Raw genomic sequence first — 22525 nt, 5'->3', positions numbered from 1 at the left:
CTCATTCAGTTTGAGATGATCAGCAGCACAAGGGGTTGGTATGGGACACGCATGAAGGGAAATCTGAGGCTTAATACAGGTTCTTTTGGAAAAGTGGGGATAATGGACAGCTGAGAGTGACCAAAACAGCAAAACAAACTTGTCTGCTCCTTGAGCTCTCCTTCTCTTCTATGTTTAATCCATCAGTCTCTTCCTTGTCCACTTCTAGCAACACCAGTTTGTTTTGCGTTCCTTTCCTCCTTTAGGCTCATTTGATACCTTGTGAGTCTGTCCTTTTCGTGCTTTGTTCCCCTTTCTAGATCTTGCCCCAGATCTTTCATTGTTCATTTCAGCAATCTTTCCCTATAGAATAGCTTAACTGCAATTATTTATAGAGTGGCATGTTTTATGGAGGAACTGTTAAAGTCAGAAAGTCATGTTAGTTGTAATGGATAAGCTTAAAAAGAAGTTGTAAAAGAAAATGCTTACATATACAATATACAGTACATTTTATTTTCTTGCATTTCCTGTAAATAATTAATATATGTATGCATAATAATGTATTCATTAGTAATGATTTAATGTTAAGGTTACATTGATAACTCTTGCAGTGATTGAAAAAGCAGCTGAATGATTAGGCGGGTTCTCAAATTAGATATAGTAGCCTATGCTATATTAGTACACCCCTCCTATAACTATATATGGTGGAACCACATTCAATGTGGATGAGAGAGATTAACAGGGAGGGGAAGTAATGTCTGGGTCAGAGGAAGTGTTGATATGAGATATTTCATGTCTTAATACACTCTAAAAAATGTTAGGTAAAATATGGACAAATGCTTCGATTGGGTTGTTTTCAACCAACGGTAGGGTTAAATGTTAAACCCAACCTTCTGGGTATTAACCCAACTGCTGGGTTTGTCCATATTTTACCCAGCGCTGGGTTGTATTTAACCCAGCATTTTTTATAGTGTAGAATGATTTTCTTAAACACAATACAACTTCATTGTAGACCCTTTTCAATGTCTGACCGATGACTGATCAGGTTGTGTATACATCTGTGATTTAGTATCTTCTCAGGGTGGCCTGTAGGCCACTGTGTCAGTCATCTTTGTTTTGTTTATGGACTGTCAAAGTGTACATGTCTATACGTATAGTACATTTTACGTGTAACGTGATCTACTGACATGCATCATGAAAGCTGTTTATCACAGCAGATACGTCTGGAATCCGGATGAGGTGAAAAAGGCCACATCGTCGCTGTAGGGGTTTAACATACCTGAAGTCTGCAGAGCGCAGATGTCATGGTTGAAAGGAGGAGCTTCATGTTGCATCCAACACTTAAGGCGTTTTTAGGTTTTTGTTGTTAGAGCTCTGATGTATATCACAGAATCCCTTATTTCTTGAATCATTATACTAACCACAATATCTACCTATACTGAATTTGTGTTACATCTGCTTACAACATTTAAAGATGAAACTGTCCACATTAAAATAAATAAATAACATCAAGATCTTAACAGAACAGGACTTTATAAGGACTTTTATTCTAATTTGATTGACACGATAATATAATAGTTCAAAATAAGTTGAATAAAGTACAATAAAATACATACTTATATTGAATAAACCAAACAAACCATTCTTACCGATGCTGTGCATTATGCAGTGCTGAAATACAGACTCAAAATGTAACTAAGTAAATTAAACTTGGCATTCAATTAAACTTATTTTTACAGAATTGACATTCGAGGATAAATACTAGATCAAAACAATCAAATTGATCCCTAAACAAATTAGCATCAAAATTCATCAAATCAAATGTATTATAACAAAATGTATATGTCTTTAAATTAAGACAATGCACTGAGCATGGTGGTCATATAAACTGTGAATACAGAAAACATTTATACAATAAAAACATGTCCAACATTACTGATATCATCCATATGTAATTTCATATAGAACATTAAATAATTAAATGACTAGTGACCCCTGTACCTGAAGCACAGCTGAATAAAGGTAGTAGTACTGTTGGTGAAGTGCAGTATAAAGTATAAAGAGCTGCACCTCTGAAACACAATGCATACAAACTTGACAGTTTCTTTTGATGCTTACTGATATGACTGTAATAAAAAAAAAAGTTGCTTCTAATGTGTTCCAAATGTGTTGAGTACACCAGAAACCAAAAGAAAAAAGGCACATCTACATCCCCAAAGATTTGAGATATTGTGAAAGAGGAAGAATATAAAGGGCGTGCATTTCAGTTTGTTTATGAAACCTCCTGAACTGTGTGAAACAAGTTCTGTAAGGCTGAACTTAGTCACTTGTGTCGCCCTCGTCACAAGATCACATTATTGATTAGGCTCTCTCAGTACATATTTTAAATTATGTAACAATTTAAATATTAATTATCATGCATTTATAATAATAATTATTAATATATTAATAATTAACAACTAACGTGTCCTCTCTAATCAAAACTCAGATGTACTTTGGATCCAATATGAACTTCTGCTACTGTAAATGTCTGCACATAGATAGTTTAACAGTGGGGGTAAGGCTACTTGTGGTTTGGGTCTGTTTTATGACAGTTCAAATGAGAAGGAACTAGGCTGAGAGACCACAGAGAGGAAATGAGAAACGTTTTATCAAAAGACGCAACAAGATCTGTGTCAGTCATGCTTTCATAAAATTAAAAAGATAGCAGGATTCTACTAGTACTGCACCTTAATACATTCATCAGTCTATTATTTTAGAGCAAGATTTACTATTTAGACAACAACATTAACAAATGCATATATGTGATATATGCATTCATATATATATCAGATGCTGCTCTAGCCAAGATCAATGAGGTCCTCCTCGACATGTCCCACTTCCTCATGTTTCTTCTTCAGCCAATCAGCTCTTAGTTGCTTAATCTCATTTCCATAGTACTCGTGCAGTTTACTAAACTCTTCCAAAGGATCAAAGTTCACAATGGGCCACTCCCCATAAGATGGTGCCGGACCATTTAAGGGTGTGACATGTGCATTTCTCTTGGGCCAGAGCTTTGGAGATCGCTTATTGGTAGTCTTGCATTGAATAGGAGGGGCATGAAGACTATAGCTGATGGGTCTGTTCTGCGTAAATGGAGGTGGTATAGAACTGGTGCTGTAGCTCCGCCCATCTCTGGGCACTATGGAAGTCCCATGTACGAAATAGGGTTGTCCTGAGTTCCAGGAAGCCATTATCTTATTGGGTGTAGAAGCCACTGCTGAGGTCTGGATGGAATCACAAAGGCCTTTGTCTCTTCTAGCTTCTGTTTTGTTGAGAGCATGAAAAAATGCAATCAGACATGTTAATTGTGTTCAAGTCAGTAGACACAGAAAAAAACACATACAGATAAACGCACCTTCGTAGCATCTCTCCAGGTCTCTGACTATCATGGAAAGGTAGATGTGACTAGCGCAGAACAGAGCACCGATCCAGCTCTCCTGGCTGAGATGGTCATCAGCAGCTAGTCTATATGTGCGGAGGCCTGGTCCAGTGAACACCAAAGAGAAACAGAACTGACCATCCGTCTCACACGCCTGCACCATGCAGCCCTCCAGAACAATCACACCCAACAGGCTACGATCGCCTGGACGCTCCTGATAAAACAGCAGATTCCCCTTCAACACAAACCAGCGGCGCAGGTAAGTGGTGTTCCTCTCTCTCTGCGGAAAAGAAATGTGGTAATAGATCGAGCACAGATAGGACAAGGAAGTCATTGCAATTATGATTCATTTAAAGAGAGAGAAAATTATTCTAGAGTCTACAGGACAGAGAAAAGCTGGAGATGTGATTTTTTTTTTTTTTGTAATGCAAAAGGACTCACTGATATATTCTGAACCTGAATTAGTGCCACTAATTAGGAAATAGGCCAATGGCATGTTTTTAATGAGTTTTAAGTATGTGTAACAACCCTATTTCTCCCGTGGTACAATTTACAGATAGAGAGGGTGGTTTATTTTTAGTTTGTTCTGAAATATTGGTAACTGAACAGATTATTATTAGAAATTATTTAAAATAACGATTTAATTACTAAATCATATAGTCCTGCTTGCCACTATTATCATTACTTTTACCATGTATTTTAAATTGTACAATAACCTAAAAGTGTACATTTTGCTATTTGAATGGAGCAGGTAAATAGCACATTGAAACAAAAAATGAAAATTGTTTTTGCGCAGAGAGCTCTATACAAGGATCCTGAAGGTAAAGTCTGTAATGCAGCACGAAGAAGATAAAGATGTCTCAGATATAATGGAGCTTCACTTTCCTAAGACCGGCTTGCATAGTAAACAAATCTGACAGCGAGGCAGTTTCAATCGCAATACTCTCCTAAACTGGTTGGAGGAGAATTGAGTCTGGTTTCTAACAAGGTTTTCTTCTTCTTCTTCATTTCTGTCACCGATGGAGTTTTGGTTCCTTGCCACTGTGACCTTTGGCTTGCTTAGTTGGGGGACACTTCATTCCTGGCAATATTGTGGGCTTGACTGCACAGACACTATTTGAACTGAGCTGGACGATGACATTACTGAATCAACATTGAACTTTAAGTGAGAAAATTGACTGCTTACTATTGTCCTCTGGTATTATCAACACACTATTTCCCTGTTTAACACCGTGAAGCTGCTTTGACACAATCTGTATTGTATAAAACGCTTTATAAATAAAGGTGACTTGACTTAGATTCAGCTTTTTCAAACAAGCATTCTAGATTCATTTGATAAAATCTGGATATATTGACAAATTCAGGTCCTTACCTTTTTGTAAAGATATCCCTCTTTATCGACAGGTGAAGTGCAGAACAGGTAATGTGTTACAATCTTCTCATGGATCTTCATTACAACGCCACCTGGCGTGCAGCCGTGTCCTGGCGCGAGATTTACATGAACAGAAAATACAACAACCCAGGGATAAATCTAATTTGCTACCGTCATTCAAACTTTTTTTTCAGAAAAAAAAAGAAACCCCGCGTGCATCTAATTCTAAGCACTACGTGAATAACTAGCCTATCCGGTTCACGCGGTGTCTGTCTTTCAGTGTGCAAGACAGTATATGTTGCCACGTAAATAGTATGCGTTCTTGAAGCACCTGTGTGCGCTTTTTAAAAGGATAAACAAGGAAAGAGTGGCATAGAATTGTGACCGGAACAGTGACAGACCGACTCAGTGTTTCTCAGGTGCAGCAACTTACTTTTGTCAATGTCTTTCCGTTTATTTATCGTAGATATCCATACAACCTTACTGGCAAAACATGATTCAGGCCAAGCTCCTCAATCCCGGAGAATCGTATGAAGAGCAGAATGATATAATAAGTTTCGTATGACAAGCGCGCGCCCTCACGCCGGTCTCTCAAGTGCTGAAATATAAATAACGCGACCCACTTCCTGGTAACAAAAGCCGATGCCCTGTTCTCTTTAGACTTCATGATCAAACAGCAGCGACATGTGCGCTTTCACAGCCACAACAAACAGGCTATGCATGAATTTATCTATAGACAAAAAACGAGGGAAATAAACACTTATGAATAAAGTAAAAATACACTCTGCATGTATTATTGGGTCATGTTTCTAATTCAGGCTGCCATCAAATATTTTCTAGATACATTATATCAGAACAGTTCGTTTGCGTATGGTGGCTTTTGCACAGTTTCTGCTTCTCAAATGCACCTTTCTGTAATTAGTTTTCAAAGAGACGCATTTACAATAAAGAGGTTTTTCTCTATGCAAAGAGTGAGCCAGTGTAACATCAGATACTCATCTGAAAATAACAGAATAATCATTTGGAAACGTAAATCAGAAAGTTTATGTCGTATTTCCGAGCAGACGGACTGATGGACGCGCGGTCACAGAAGTGGGCGTCGTTACTCCGGTTCACCTGCAGGTGGCGATAGAGACTCGGACAATCTCGCGAATTACGTTCTTCCGGTTTTAGTGTGCTGTGCTTGAATGGCGCAGCGGGGAGAATAACATTCAGGTGACTAAACATTTTACCATGGGTTCATACCAGTCTGTTACGCGTGTGTGTAGGTCGAGTTAAAATGTATTTTATATACGGTTTTTGTTTACGTTAGCTAGCACACTTTGACGTAAGTTACGCGCTCCTTACGCACGCTGGCAGCATTAGCTCGCGCATTGCACAGCAGTGGTGTAAATTCTGAACAATTAAATGTGATGCTTGACCAAATTTTGTTTGTTTTTAGGGTATTATATGTTATTAAAGTTTAGTAGATTTGCATAAAGTATAGGCCCAATTCTTTAATATCTCATTTTAGGTTGAGCTTATGCTGTAACTTATAGGTATGCAGTTATGTGCCCTCTAGTCAACTAATATTAGTCTCACTAATTAGCTTCAAATCTTAAACCACTCCATATGCACAGGCTTTATGAATTCGATCTGTTATGGAGTCTCAGAGTTATGTTAAGAGTAAAAAAAATTCAGGTAACACTTTAAATCAGGGGTGCTAAATCCTGTTCCTGGGGATCGACTGTCCTGCAAAGTTTAGCTCCAACTCTAATCAAACACACCTGCCTTTAATTTTCACGCGATCCTGAAGACCTTAATTGGTTGCTTCAGATGTGTTTGATTAGAGTTGGAGCTGAACTTTGCAGGACAGTCGATCGCCAGGGAAAGGGTTGGGCACTCCTGCTTTAAATTGATAGTCCACTTTAGAGATTCTACTAACAGTTAGCAACTTTGCGACTAAATGTCAACTAGCTGTCATTAGAGCAGAGCTGTCTAAACTCGGTCCTGGAGGGCCGGTGTCCTGCAGAGTTTAGCTCCAACTTGCCTCAACACACCTGCATGGAAGTTTCTAGTATGCTTAGTAAGAGCTTGATTAGCTGCTTCAGTTGTGTTTAATTAGGGTTGGAGCTAAACTCTGCAGGACACCGGCCCCCCAGGACCGAGTTTGTACACCAGTATTATTAGACTGTCTGCTTAATATCTTCTGAAACTTAATTTTGATGGGTCATCAACATACAACACACTGACTATAAGAAGAAACTTGTGAACTTATTCTATTAAACCTACCCTAACAGTCTACTCTGAGAGTTAGTAGACATGTAGTTGCAAATTAATGATTAGTTGACATGTTGTTGCAAAGTTACTTTTAGTTAGTAGAATGTCTAAAGTGGACTATAAAAATTAAGTGTAACCAACTTTCACAGTCTATACTAGATGAGTACACTAAACACGCACAACAAAACTCATGTAGTCAAATATCTTATGCCTCTTTTAGCATGTCAAAAAGGAAAGTGACGTTTGAGGATGGAGATGGGGAGATTACTTTGGAAGATGTTCCGAAGAAGAAGGTCGGTTCCATATAACTCTCTAATGTTGTCAAAGTGTTCTGTTGCACCATGCATATTGTTATTCTGTTGTAATAGATTGTGTAGTTTTGTGAAATCTCATGCTCTCTTCTGCTCTATCCAATGTCTTTTTACAGATTGTTGATGGTGTGATTGGCCCAGGATCCAGATTTAAGGAGAAACACTCTTTGGACAGTGATGAGGAAGATGAAGGAGAGGCTGGAGAAAATAGCAGCAAATATGACATCCTTGCCAGTGATGATGTGGACGGTCTGTGAATAATAATTTGGCCTCGTGCAGATAATGAAATAAATGTTATGCACATTGCAGAGTGTTTTTTTTTCACTCTTCGTGGAGACCAGGGGCAGGCAACGTTGGTCCTGGAGTGCCGCTTTCCTGTAGAGTTTAGGACAACCCTAATCAAACACGCCTGAACAAGCTAATCAAGGTCTTCAGAATTACTAGGGCTACAGGCAGGTGAGGTTTTTTTCAGGGTTGGAGCTAAACTCCTGCAGGACATCGGCACTCCAGGACCAATGTTGCCTACCCCTTGTCTAGACCTTTGAAGCGCCTTCTATTTAAAAGGCTCAGAAAAGACAAAGTATTTTGAAAACACTAGATTGCTTATATTTCATTTATGATTCATATTATTTAAAATATTACTTATCTTAGACTTTTTGTGGTTACAGGTCAGGAAATGGCAACCATTGACTATGATGAGGGTGTACGCATCACCCCTTTTAATCTCGTCGAGGAAATGCAGGAGGGACACTTTGATTCAGAGGGAAACTATTTTGTCAACAAAGAGAAAGATATCAGAGACAACTGGCTGGACAATATCGACTGGGTACGTTGTATTGCATGAATTTTGAGAATTAGTTGATAATCTAAGTTTAAGCTTGAAGTTCAAATATTTAAGAAATGATTTTCTCTACCAAAATGAGACTCTGGACCACACAAAACCAGTCATAAGGGTAAAATTTTTTGAAATTGAGATTTATACATCATCTGAAAGCTAAAGAATAAATAAGCTTTCCATAGATGTATAGTTTATTAGGACAGGACAATATTTGGCTGAGATACAACTATTTGAAAATCTGGAATCTGAGGGTGCAAAACAAATCTAGATATTGAGAAAATCGCCTTTAAAGTTGTCAAAATGAAGTCCTTAGCCATGCGTATTACTAACCAAAAATTAAGTTTTGATATATTTACAGTAGGAAACTTGCAAAATATCTTCATGGAACATGATCTTTAATATCCTAATGATTTTGGCATAAAAGAAAAATCAATTTTGACCCATACAATGTATTGTTGGCTAATGCTACAAATATACCCCAGCGACTTAATCACACTGTATCCCTTCACACAGGTGAAGATAAAAGAGCAGCCTGTGAAAAAGAAGAAAGGCCTTGCAGCTAAGCGGAAGAGAAGAATTGGTGATGAAGACGAAGCAGAAGAGGAAATAAAACGTGAGGAGCAGCGGAAAGACAGTGAGGAAGATGAGGAGGAAGAGGAGCAGAAAGGACCTGCAGAAGACCCTCTGGCTACGTACAGCCATCATCAGCTCACAGAAGCCGTCATTGAGCTGATGATGCCTGGAGAAACAGTGGCTGCTTCTCTGAGAAGACTTGGTGGTCTTGGAGGACAGAAGAAGAAACGGAGACTGAGAGAAGGGGAAGAGGAGAAAAAAGAGACTTCGGACAGAGACGCTGGTAAACTGGACAAACTGACAGCATTGGCAGATAGACTGGTGGGGATTGGAGAATTTGAAATTTATCAGCAGACTTATGAAAAACTGGCCTACAAGTTGAAGGGGATGACTCGAGGAAAGGCAGCCAAAACACTAGAGGAGATTGACAAGGAAAAAGATGAGCTAGACATGTTCGCTGAGGAGTTTGATGACAAGCACGCTGGAGATGAGGATAAAGACAACAGCAAAGGTAAGTGATTGGACAAGGATGTGTTTTTAAAGGTGACATGATTAGATACAATTTAAATATGAACTTTTATTTGTAGTAGTGTAGCAGCTTTTTGGAACGAGTCCTGAAAATCATCTTTTATGATTATGTGATTGATGGCTGACTCCTTAGTAATAGCAGTTATGTGTTGTGTGTTTCTCTCTAGTCAGTGATGAGGTCATGTGGGAGTACAAATGGGACAATGAGAAAAACTCTGAGCTCTATGGGCCCTTCAGCAGCCAACAGATGCAGGTAAGACATTAGCGGTGCTTTAATATGAAACTTTAATTTGCAGAAGTAATTGACAGATTATTTCTTATATTAAAATGGTTTTAATTTAAACACTAATTCATTACTGCTATTTATTTTAATTTTTTTATTTTTTGAGTGATAGGACATTGACTTAACCAGTGGCGGTTAATAGTAGATGAGGAAGAGTGGTTTGAGAACCAGTTTAAAAACATTTTTGCATTTATGTTTGGTGCTTCTAGTGGCAAAAAATGACATGCAATCACCACTGAGTAAATTTTTGATTAAGGATCAATACTGTTGTTGTTGTTTTTTGTGTGTGTGTACGTTTATGTATGTAAGTAAATGCGTTTAAGTAAATATGGCTGTATCTTTTATTCCAGGGCTGGGTGGATGAAGGCTACTTCAAGGATGGAGTATACTGTAGGAGGATTGACCAAGAGGGTGCCCCGTTCTACAACTCAAGGAGAATAGACTTTGAACTTTATACATGATCTGTTGATGAGTCATTTTTACAGATTTTATTTGATTTCTTCTGCCCATCTGAAAGGGCTTCTCTGAATAATTGTTTACTCTTCGATAATTGTCTTTGTCTTATGTACACACTAGTATGTGCACCTGTGTTTGATGCATGTGTTTTAAAATAAAGACTTTATGGCTGGATCCAACCTGGTGTTCTGGCTAATGTTACAACTATCCTGACTCACGTACGTTAACTGGATATACAATTTTTTTTCAAGAGTGCCGCTATTTTGCTACAAGCAAGGTTCAATATTCAAACCGCGGGGCTCTACATAAACCAATGAAAGCTTTGAAGTTAACACAGGGACAAAGACGGCTGTTCGCGGCCACGCTATTGGTTGCCTTTCTCCCTCCTGAAACCCAATTGGTCAGTGCGCCTACGCTAAACAGTTCTAATTGGCTGAAATCTTAGACTTTACCCGAGAGGCGGGCCATTCTCATACTTTGCGAGCTTCTGATTGGTTCTTCGGCAGACCGGGAACACGCTCGCACCGAGTGATAGGTCAGAACAGTCAGTGCAATGAAACTCGGGTGCAGTCCGGCGTGGAAATGTCACTCAAACATCGGTGTTTTAGGAACAACGCCTGAAAGAGATGCTTTCACAGCCTCACCGCACGTTTCCCCTCAAACGATTTTAGGTTAGTGTGCATTTTAGTTCTATAATTTTCATCTGTGTCTGAAGTACAAGAGAGAAAAGTACCCCTGTAATGCAGTGTATTTGACGGGTTTGTGCGTAGATAGCAGCATAGCCCAGTTAGCCGCGATTTACATCGACGACGTACACAAAACCACACCAGTGTCTAATAGAGCGACTGCTAGCAACATTACTGTACAGTGTCTAATAGAGCGACTGCTAGCAACATTAATGACTGTAACTCCTGAAGGATTAGTACGCTTTTATGTTTTGAGAATTTAGCTGGGAATCTGTTTGATTGCGGTTATGGTTTGTTTTTATTTTGAGACTGCCGTTGTTTGATCTCTTCTCGGTACAGTAGTGCTGAATGTCGAGTCTATAACACATTAAAACGACGAGAAAACTTGTAATACTTATGTTAAAAACATCTAATGCCATACTAAGTTTGATCTCCAAACTAAATATTAGAAAACAAATTCTACCGGGTTTCAGCGCAGTGCTGACTGTTAGTGAGCTCAACGGTAAGATGTGTATTAATCCTCCTTTTCGCCACTATTAGTAAATAGTGACCCGCATTTAATCAAACACAGACAATATTATACTCCCACTGAACACAGCATCAGTGTGAGGGAACTAATGAAAGGGTTTCGGTTTCTTTTCGGATTAGGTTTCTTCATTATTACTGTTTTTTATTGTATTTTTTGCTAGGCGTTTTTGTTGTTGATTTGTCCTTTAGCTCAGTGAAAGATTGATAAGTCAGCAGGAGAAATGAATAAAAGCTTACACGCGATTCAGTACTGTATTCACCTGTTAATACATCATTCAGTGGTCGTGAACGAGAAGATTTGATGAGATATATATACACATACAGTACTACTTCTCACACAGGTACCTAATGGAAACATTAAGATCAAGTCATAATTTTGAAAAATGTATTTTCAGAATCAGTCGTCGCAGACATTTATTATAGCTTTTTTAACTTTAATGTTCACTTTTTTTAAGTCAATATGTTGATTAGTACAGTACTCGCGTCATTTGAGACTAAACTGCTTTGCTCATGCATACCTTGTCTTTACTATGCACTTCAGTTTCAACCCTCCGCTTGTAGCCTATTATTGCTTGGAATAGTCAATGTTTGTGCCTGTTCCTAATAGGGGTATGCAGTTAATGCGACAATTACTGCATAAAGGTTAATTATTAACTCATTTTCATATTTAAATTGCAAGCTATAATTTTGTTTAAACTTTTCCTATCCTTTTGTTCATCCTTAGTAAATTCTAGTGAAGTGGTTAACCAATGACCTGCTTGTTCCACAGTTGTGATGTTTTAGAAATAAGGGCGGCAAATAGAAAGAGTGGACTGCATCTCAGGATTGGAAAAGAGAATCAGCGATGAGGCTCGGTCACCACAGTCCCAACACTTGAGCTCATCATCATGCAAGACAAGAAAAAGATGGTAATTTCATGTTTTTGTCATCCCTCAGCACTTCTTTCACTGTTCTCCTTGGTCACTGCAACACAATTATCTGACTACTTCTTTATCAAGACACAAGTCACAACTGTCAGAGCAAGCTATGGTTTTCTCTATGAAGCTCGAGAAGCAGAGTTCCAGATGTCAAAATAAGACTTTATTGTACAGAGCAACAAAGCCGAGATGATAGTCACCACATCTAAGTCTCCGTCCACCCAAGTACCTATACTTATACCTTGTTCTTATCAGTGTTTTTTAACCAAAAATTGGTAATCCGTTTTTTTAATTTTTTTATTGCTCTCGCTTATCTAGTTTGCCACAATTAATTAATGGTCCACTTGGCTAATTTTTTAACTGTGGAATCTGGCCATTTTTAAAAACTTTTATTCTGCCACCTTCTATTGGTTGGAGGTGTTCACATTGGACATGCATCAAGCTTGTTTGTGTTGTTGTAACTGTCATATTGCGGAAATCATCTAAAGTTCATTGGTTGGCATAAGTTCGCTGGTACAATCCAATGGAAAACTGCCCAATGAAGGGCCACTAAAACTCTCAGTCTGTAAGACATCCAGTATTTTATTAATCATCATATTGATCAGTCTATTGATTATTTTTATAACCAAAGTCATATTTTTGAGTAAAATAGCTTAATATATAGTAAAATAACACACTATAATTTAAGTCACAAGCTGGCACAAGTTAGACGTTGTCAAAATAGGTTGCTCACAGCATACAGTTTGCACAACCATCTGATGCATTACTGGTCATAATCATAAGGTGTAACTGTTATAAGAGTCATATGAAGGTGTCAGGGAGGGAAGACAGACACAGTGGAACAAACAGTGGCACACCTTTGTGAGCCATTCGGAGAAAAAAAATGCAAAAGGGGAGAAAAGTGTAGACAGTGGCCCTCCAGGACCGAGTTTGGACAGCCCTGATCTAATCATTTAGTTCTGCCACTAGTCGACACGCTGGTTCTGTGATCATGTGACTCCAGTTACGCTTGTTCTCTACATGGTGACAGTGGGAGGAAAATTTCTCATTCCTCAAACTTACCTAGTTTAACTGTAAGTCATTTATGTTTAATATCAACTAAATGTTTTTGGAATTACAAAAAAGCACAAAAGTTAACCCAGATATGAGAAATGTGGGAGAAATCTATCTTCACGGTTAATTAAATTCACTTTAATATCAGATACTTCTGTCTTTTGTTCATTTTGAGTGCAACAGTCAGGTAAAAAAAAAAACAACTTGTTTTTCTCCATGGTGAAATATATTTTTAGCATTAATGTATAAGCCCTTTGAATATTGATCAACCATGAACTCTTAGGTGTATACGTATCTTCTTTTACTTTTTTTTTTTTTTCCTGACTTTATTAAAATAAAAAAATGTACATTCCTAGCTAGCCATGATCCTAAATTGCTCAGCAATAACTATACACCAGTGAAGCTTTGCATGGGTTGTGACTTGTTATCAGTAACTACAAGATTTTAGTAGTTTTATATTATACAGTCATTGAGTTATTTTGTTCAAAATACTTCACAGGATAAGTAGTTTCTCCGTTCGGATACACCTTTTCACCTTCGTCTTTTTTTCTGATTTTCAAATATTCTTTTGCTTCAAAATCGAATGGTAATCTTCAAGGTCTTGTGTAATTATATTTATATATATATATATATATATATATATATATATATATATATATATATATTATTATTTTTAAACTAATTATAAAATACTTGTAAAATCTATGTCTTCATCCACTTTTTTTTCTTGTTTTCAGACAAGCTCTGGAGTTGAAGCTGAGATGGAGGAGCAAAGTTCAGAGTGAGTGATGTTGCATCAGACAAAAAAAATAAGATCTGTAATTTTAGCCAGCAAACATGCTTGAAATGTCTTTTCTCTCTTGATTTTAGAGATGAAAACCACAAACTGGCATCACCCTGTGTGAGCTCACAGTTAGGAGATGGCAGCCCTGCAAAGGAGCAAAGCCACGGCCGAAAGCCAATGGAGATGGATTCCCCAGAGTGCCCTTCAGCAATAAAAAGATGGGAGTTTGGCCCACTTCTACAGTCATTCAAATCCAAGATGGCTAGCTTTACTGAGGTTGTCATGAGCCCTGTTCGGCTTTTTAAGCCCAGTGACTCTCTGTCCTTGATCGCACTTCCTAATCAGCATGAAAAGTCGAAAGAGTCAAATGTTGAAAATTCAACCCGGACTGAGGAATCCGAGACTGACAAATGTAGAAATGGATTGTTTCCAAAAAGGCCTTCTTCAGAAAAGGTGCAGTGCAGCACTGCTCCAAAACGCCACAGAGTTGTACAGAGACTGAATTTTTGTACAATTTCAACAAGTAACAACCACGAACCAGTATTGGATCATATTCAAAGGCACAGCGAGGTTTCATCAAATGAAGAAAATCAGATAGACCGTCCTTCAAGCCATTCACAAGACGTCCTTCAGGATGGGACACATGATGTCAGTCCTTGTAAAGCACAGAGCCCTTTCTTCAGGACTAAACCAAATCTGTCCACAGACAAACTTTTGAATTCTGCAAGTGCCATGAGTGTGTCCAGTCAGGCCAGTGTTCAGACAGATGCATTGGTTGTTCTTCATCGTCTGTCAGGTGAGAGACAGACTTGTAGCACTGACACAGCCTGTGGACATAATCGTAAATCCTACTTTTCAGAAGAGGAATCAAACCTGTTGAAACCAGTGTCTGACAGCAGCGCAAACAAGCCTGATCCTGGAGTCTCCTCTTTTAGCACTTCGTCTGATTTTGTTTTGAAAGATAAAGCCAAAAGCACAGTTGGCAGGGAAGAATCCTTTTCACGTATGGCCACCAGGAAAAGTCCTAGAAAGAAATATCTGTCAGGGTTGTCTGGACCTACCTCCACTGAACTGGCCACTTTTGTGACCGGATCAAAGACTCTGGAGATGAAGGAATCGCCGTCTGAAAACAGTATGGAGTGGACGCACCACTCGGCTGAAGTATCAGACGCTCCAAAGACCATTTCTTTCAGAGAAGCGAGGCCAAAGAGATGCAGAGAAGCTCCTCGGATAAAGAAAGACTCGCAGGCTAGAGGGAAATGTGATTTGCAGAATGCAAAAGAGGGAAGACCCACGAGGAATAAAAAAGTTAAAAACAATGACATCGCTTTGGAAATAAACCAGGGGGGAGAAACATTTGTTCTGGTTAGGAAAAAGAGGAAAGGGGTTTCTATAATGCAACCACTCCAAGACTCAAATGTGCCTATCGGTACTAGTTATGCTGCAGATGTTAAGATTAAAAATTCTGTTGAAAAAAAACATTTAAAATTTAGGACTTTACTGACCTCTAGCAATGAAGATGATGCCACTGATACTACATTCTCTCAAAATGGTACACAGAATGTCCTGATTGGCAATACCATGAATGGTTCATCAAAACTTCCAGTTTTTCCATATCCTCTGCAGTCACAGGAGTCTGAGAAAACCATTGAAACTCGAAAAACAAGACAGCATCTTAAAATTACAGGCAATGCTTTGCTGAAGAGAAACATTCGTCCACCCAAGCACAAGTTTGAGGACTTCAGCGTGACTTCCGTGGTTGATCCAGGAGGACCAAGTAAACTTTCAAAAAGAAAAATACTGCGTAGCGAACAATCTGTTATTGCGGCTGAGGAGCAGGAGACATGTATTTCTGGACTGAAAGCAAGAGAAGAAATAAAGGAACTTCTGTCACCTGGTTCGACAGCTCCAGTGCATTCAGAAAGAAAACTAAGCAGACCCACAAAGAATGTAATCCGATCAAGAAGAAAAGATGGTTCCGTTGAAAAAAGGAGATGTGCTATTGGAGGTAACAGTGAAGCGGAGAGCCAAGAAAAGTCAACTGCAGCCGTTCCAGTAGTATCGTTGTCAGGTAGCGGCCCCAACCGCCTCCTGCGCAGCTACTCCTGCCCTGAAATCCCATCCCTAGTATTCAGTGACTGTCATTTCCCCCAGTCCCACAATCATGACAACAGCTCTACCTCACCCAGCAGAAAGAGCTCACCCGCTCCACTTCCCATCCACCTGCACTCTCCGTCCAAGCGCACTCGCCGGCACACTGTCTGCAGTGTGGAGATTGAGCGGGAAATTGCCCCTTTGTGTCTCCGTAAGGAGGTGTACCCTGTTAGTCGGGGTGGCCCTTTGTGCCCCTCTTCCCCTTATTCGCTCTCCACCTCCTTCACAGTCCTTGCCTCGTGTTTTTTGTCCAGTCCTTTAGCGTTCTTGTCTAAAGGCTCAAGCCAAGGGCGTAGTCACGCTAGCGACTCCAGCACTGGCAGTGTTTCAACTGCCTCCGGTTTTGTCGCATCATCATCACCACCACCATCCTCCTTCAGTCCCCCCTTTTCTTCCACCCTCACATCCTGTCATGCTTTAACCGGCCCTTCCTCTGTCACTCCCAGCCCTGAGACACCTTCCACCTCTGTGTCATCACTCTGCAGGTAATTTAACAGATTCCCAGCCTTCCTATCTGAGTATGCTTGCTTTTTATTACCTGTTAGTGTAAAATCTATCTGTTGATGATCTCAGACGTTTTCCCATAAGAAGACATTTATAAAGATGCAAGTCAGTAGTTAAAATCCTACTTTTTCTTTCCTCAAGTGCGTTTTCACAAAGCTCTTTGGAAGGAGACAGTCGGGTGCTTCAGATGGAGTGTGAGGAGTCGATAGATGAAGAGAGATCCAACTTTGACCTTAAACTCTCTGCAGCCATCTCAGAGGAGAAAGCATTATCAGATTCTGAAATCAAGGTATGAGTTTTCTCTTAATGTTGATCTGAGGTCTAAATTTGTGGTGTCATTTTTCTTAATCCTAATTGCATCTTCGCTCTCTGTGTAAACAGACAGAGATCAAGGATGGTCAGCGTGGAAAGGTGTCCTCTATTCGTATCCGTAAAAAGATTCCAAAACCTCTAAATAATCTTACCCCTATGGGCCTTCCTAAGGTCATCAGGTGAGTATGCGAAGAGAAGGTTATAGGCTTGGTCATAACTATCTGTGTGTCTACTTTATCTCAGCAAAGATACGTTTCTTGTTTTGTGTTTTACAGAGTAAAGAAGAAGGATTTCAGCTTGGAGGAAATCTACACAAACAAAAACTTCAGCAAACCTGCTGATGGGTGAGACATTTTCCAAATTATTTGTTTTCTGGATAATTGAGTTACTCACGCATTTAACAACTTAATAATTGGTTCTCTATATATTTGGTCATCAAACTGACAGAAGATTGAATATAAAATGAAGTGCTTGGTACTTCTTTCAGACTGGTTGCATTTATTGATTTTATGATCATATCTTTATTTGTTACTATTTTAACTCCCCTTCAGGATTTCTAGTATTCACAGACATTGGGGGCAGACAGAACATCCCAATAGCCCAGTGGCTTTTTAGTGCGGCTCTCAAGCTATCAATGTGTTCTTATACTGCCAAAGTAAAGATTTTGGCTAGACACATATCACCAGTGACTTAGGCCTCATTTATACTGCAGGTCTTGATACTCAATTCCGATTTGTTGCCTATATCCGTTTTTTTTTGGCTGTCCGTTTACACATTCTTTCAATTGTGACCCATATCCAATTCATGTGTTTACACTTGCCATACTATCCGAAACATCCCGCATGTGTTGTTGTCATTTAGCGCCTCCACACGTGCGTCCTCCCGAGAATGTGGCCTATGCTGACAAAACGAGACGAGCAAATTTGAAAAATTATTTATTTTATTTTTATTTTCACATTCTCCATTAAAGACCTTCAAAATTATGTACGATTTTTTGCAATCGGACAACAAATGACTACTACACACGTTGATTATGAGAAAGATTAAAGTTTTCCTCCAGTTCTTTTCTTATGAATAATTAGGCTACTATATTAATAATCACAATATAGCTGTTTTTTTTATTTTATCTTTCCTATTATAAATAAGAACAGATGCAAAAAAAAAAAAAAATAGCCTAGAAGGAAACAAATGCATTACCTTTATCATTTTACATCTAAACAAAAGCATTCATATAGCCTACGAAAAACAAATTGTCAAATGTAAAAATCACTTCATTGTGTTCATTACAAATAAATTGATTATTAAAATTACAAAAGCAGTTCAATGAAGTGCTACGAGTGATCCCTCTTTTCTTTTATTGATAGATAACATTGAGACAGACGGCCTAATGTAATGCACGAATCATAGAAAGTTACACATCAGATGTTTTCCCCCATCAGTTCCCCAAGCGTTCACTTAAGACAGAACAGATTATGTTTGCGTGAATACTGAAATACTGTAATTCTGTATATTTATCGGGATCGTGCGCGCTCTTCAGATGACAGTCAGCTCGAGAAGCGAGCGGAGAAAAGGTTATCCTCTCAGAAAATATACAATTAAAGATACTTTTAGATGTTTAATTACTATTTGGAGCATTGGGATCGCTAAACGAGTGCTTAATGAACCAATTTTTGTGATAACCTCAAATTCGACTAAAATAAAAAACATTTTTTTGCCTGTATCTCAAAATAGCCGGTGTGCATTTACACTCATTTTGCCAGCATGGGTCCCATATAATGTCCTTAAACTGCGGCGAAGTAACAAATTGTCAAGTTTTAATGACGTACAGAACACGCTGCCTCAGAAAATCCGATCTGCCTGTTTACATGACAGTTGCATTGGCACACATCCGATTTATTTCCACTTATGAATGAGGCCTGAATACGATCTCGCTATATCCGAATGCATGTTTTTTTTTCTGTTTACACTGTCATAGAACAGATCCGATCTGTGTCACATATGAGCAAAAAATCGGAATTGTGTAAACGGGGCCTTAAATTCTATTAAATTATATTAAGGTTCTGCAATATATAAATATATTGTGGAAACTTAAATTCCTGTAGAGCTGCTTTCCAACGATTTGTATCGTAAAAAGCACTATACAAATAAACTTGAATTGATTTGATTTGAATTTAATTAAATTCTACCAGCTACAGTCTTAAATTCAATTTACATTGATATGTAGTATATTGAAGTGATAGTTCACTCAAATATTAAAATTCTATTATCATTTACTCACACTCATGTTGTTCTAAACCCATGCGACTTTGGTTAATCTTGGAAAAAAAACAAAGATCATTTTTAAACCTGATAGGATTCTGTCCCTCCATTGAAAGTTCAGATTAACCAAAACATAGGAAATCCAAACAGGTCAAAAGGACATAGTAAAACAAAACCATATGTTGTATGTGAATAAAAGCCTAAATTAAATCTGTTCAACATATAAAGCATTCATATCTCTTTACAAGTCTTTGATTAAATCGCACAATGGATTATATGGATTCATTTATGACCTTTTTGGATCTAAGTTTTTGTTACCTGGACTTTCAGTTGTGGGACAGAAATCTCAGGTTTTATTAAAAATATCATACTCCGTTTTTCTAATTTTTTGGGTTTGGAACAACATGAAGATGAGTAAATGTTGATGACATTTTCTAATTTTGGCGAACTATTCTTTTAAGACTTGAATTTATGTTGAGAGCATGTGGTTAGGTTTTGAGATTTTAGTGCGGTGTTTTATTCTTTCCCTTTTAAACTTTAATCAATAACTCTTTCAGACGTTTGGAAACCATATTTGAGGTGCCTCTTAACCGGCGTGATGGCTCTCAGGCTGTTGTGGGCCAAAAAAAGGTGAAGCGCTTTGTCGAATTCCCTGAACTGGGTGTTTCCAGGAAGCCCAAGAAACCTCTGGTTGGTGTAATGGCGGGGGGTGGAGCACAGAGGAGCGCTGGGATCTGTAGAACCAGAAGAGGTGTTGGGGTCTCTTCCAAAGTGGAGGATGGCCTCACCTTGCAGCAGCTGGAGTCCCTCCTTTGCTCCAAGCTTGAGGAGTTAGACACCTGGATGGCACTTCAGCAGGTTGTGGGCTGAGGCAGGGGTCTTGGTTGTTTTGTACCAAACAATGGGCTTTGTATGTATCATGTTAAAATTTACTGTAAATTCAACAAAACAACAATAAATAGACTTACAGAGCTGTAAAATGTTTTATTACTTATGTACTGTAAAGAATACATCACATTCTTTATATATTTTGCAAGGTAATGGTGTTTATTTTGTAGATTTGTCTGATTTAACAAGAAACAACTTCGTTCTGGTTTTTCCTTTTATAACCATTCAAAGAAAGCACTTGTTTACATGAATCTGTGTCTTAAGATATCTCCAATTCCTGCTCACTACATCTCTGTATCAGAAAGTGTTTCAAATGAAGAGTCATAAACCTTTCCTCGCTCAGTATATTCCTCTTTTAAAACATTTAAGCTCCTTTTGTTCAAATGAATGCCTTGATACACTCTCAGGATGGCCTGTGGGTTTCATTATAAAGGAGACGCCACAAAGGACTTTGTAGTGACAACATTGAATACAGCGAGTTACCAGTGAGACAAAAGCTTGCATAGTTAATTTTTAGATTATGCTTGATGCTTCTCATCTAGAAGCATAAAGGATTTAAAGCTTTCAGTGCATTCTGTGCTTTTACTCAGGTACTCTAATTATAGTCCATTCACATAATTTAGGTTTTTGTTAATCTTTAATGTAGTGATTTATAATACTGCTTGTGGTGTTTGAACACGTTGAAAGGTTTGTGTGAATTTGTATAGAAGTCTGCGTTCTGTATTTCTAATAGAATACAATTAAACTGTCTTGTATTTTTGGTGTTTTGTCGAGTTGTTTGTTAGAAGTTCACAATGAGCAGGTGCATTTTGACTGTTACACATTTTATTACAAAGTCTGAAATACATGCAGTGTACAAAAGCACAAGGTATTGAAACAGTACAACTTATTTACAAAAACAGAGTGTTAATAATGTAACCACATCCATATCTCAACATTTGACTGTCATGCTCTTTGTGAGTGTCTCAATGTTTCATTTTCAATTTAAGAGCATAAATAAAATAAAAAAGTGTAAAAGTAACTCCATCTCATGCATATGACAAATTCCTGAAAGTTTCTGTATTTTTAATTGCAGTGATTTAAGTAAGTCACTAATATAATCCAGTATGTTTTGCTGCTATACCAAAAGGCAAACAAGCTAAGTTTAGTCCTTTGTTCAAACTGTTGAATCCTCTTATGTTGTAGGTAGAAAGTTGTGGACCTTTGATCCAAACTAAAGACGAGCACCTTTCAAAACAGAATTTAAATAATGACCATTTATGTCCAAACTATTGTCAAGAAAATGTTTTGGATGGTATATATGCAGTGTCCAATGTGAACACTGAAAGAGTCTGCTTCTCCACTCCTACAGTTCATTTTCTTTGGTTGCTTATTTAACTGTAGAAAAGTTTCTTCAGTCTATGAAGGTTACCACAAAGGACAGTAATCCCAGAAGCAATGGAAAGATGAGAATTAAAACCACCCAGGCTACAATGGACCCAATTCCCCATTTACACGCCTTTTCTGAGTATTTCTTAACCATCGCTCGTGTTTCTGGACAATCTTCATTTTGAAGTCTTTTTCTCATCTCTCGAGCCTGAAAAAAAAAAGGAAATGTTAGATTTCCATTTTTTAGATTCTAAGATTATATTAGTGCATGCATGTTTCTTTCATCACTGACTGCAGTTATTAAGTTTCATGGTACTCTTTTGTTTCGTTGTGTCTCATCTTTGCCAACAGTATCTGTGATACTGGCAACAGATCTCAGCTGAGTGTCTCTGAATAGCTGTACTGTACATGAGAACAAACCGAAACTGTTAATAATTAAATAAGATAATCAGTCATGAAAATAGGCCTACTTGATGAAGCCAGTTGGAGTGTTTATTTTCATTTCACATCTTGTGTTTGTCTACACTCTTGAATCGTTTACTGAGACTGCATGGGTGAGTTACTAAATCATTAAAGTTTAAACAGAGCTTAGTGATATTTATTACAATACTAGTGCTGTAATGCAATCAAACCACTGATATTTCAGTAATACTGTACTAATAATCATTAGTTACCTTGACAGAGTACTTGAGGGACATAATTCCAAAGCAGGAGAGGCCACATATGATGCTGCAAATGGCTAGTTTACGATGGTCCGTGTCCTTACAGATGTCATGACAGGTGATGCTGTGTGCGTCAGCCCTCGGCTGAGGCCGTTCAAGTAAAGCATCCTCAACTCTCACTTCTCTTAGTTCGTTTGCGCACATCTCTGTTCAAAGTAACAAATAACAAAGTATAAATATAAGGGAGTCGGCATGAAAGTAATGGCACATTCCTGTATTTTGATGATTTTGTAGTGTACTTTATACTACAATGGTTACAGTGTAGCTCAAGTTCTGTTTGAATCCAGTTTTAAACATCAAGCAGCGATTTACAGCAAGCTGGTTCAACTG

General features: G+C 38.2%; 3 protein-coding genes across 5 annotated transcripts; 2 read left to right on the top strand and 1 right to left on the bottom strand.

Moving 5' to 3' along the window:
• Positions 1-2607: 2607 nt before the first annotated feature.
• Positions 2608-5450, bottom strand: LOC306868897 (sesquipedalian-1-like). The gene is made up of 4 exons (XM_079415359.1): positions 5206-5450; positions 4773-4882; positions 3377-3680; positions 2608-3283 (listed from the first exon to the last, which is right to left on the bottom strand). Exons 2-4 carry the CDS (start codon positions 4851-4853, stop codon positions 2820-2822), a joined length of 849 nt encoding a protein of 282 aa, XP_079271485.1. The 5' UTR covers positions 4854-4882; positions 5206-5450; the 3' UTR covers positions 2608-2819.
• On the top strand, positions 5028-10226 carry LOC306865130 (CD2 antigen cytoplasmic tail-binding protein 2-like). Of its 3 annotated transcripts, none has more exons than XM_079409521.1 (7): positions 5028-5191; positions 7252-7324; positions 7459-7591; positions 8011-8168; positions 8694-9264; positions 9449-9534; positions 9915-10226. In XM_079409521.1, the coding sequence occupies exons 2-7, from the start codon at positions 7253-7255 to the stop codon at positions 10023-10025; spliced, it is 1131 nt and encodes a 376-aa protein (XP_079265647.1). In that variant the 5' UTR covers positions 5028-5191; position 7252; the 3' UTR covers positions 10026-10226. The 3 variants fall into 3 exon arrangements, with proteins under 3 accessions (XP_079265647.1, XP_079265645.1, XP_079265646.1); XM_079409519.1 differs by lacking the exon at positions 5028-5191 and adding an exon at positions 5906-5987; XM_079409520.1 differs by lacking the exon at positions 5028-5191 and adding an exon at positions 5986-6036.
• Positions 10227-10557: 331 nt separating this feature from the next.
• Positions 10558-21099, top strand: LOC306868743 (uncharacterized protein). Its single transcript, XM_079415069.1, has 8 exons — positions 10558-10691; positions 12004-12142; positions 13942-13985; positions 14075-16627; positions 16788-16935; positions 17028-17137; positions 17234-17302; positions 19775-21099. The coding sequence occupies exons 2-8, from the start codon at positions 12122-12124 to the stop codon at positions 20085-20087; spliced, it is 3258 nt and encodes a 1085-aa protein (XP_079271195.1). The 5' UTR covers positions 10558-10691; positions 12004-12121; the 3' UTR covers positions 20088-21099.
• The last annotated feature ends 1426 nt before the right edge of the window (positions 21100-22525 follow it).

The sequence above is a fragment of the Barbus barbus genome (genome assembly GCF_936440315.1).
Source record: "Barbus barbus genome assembly, chromosome: 4".
Taxonomy (NCBI): Eukaryota; Metazoa; Chordata; class Actinopteri; order Cypriniformes; family Cyprinidae; genus Barbus; species Barbus barbus.
This window is presented reverse-complemented; position numbering and strand designations above follow the sequence as displayed.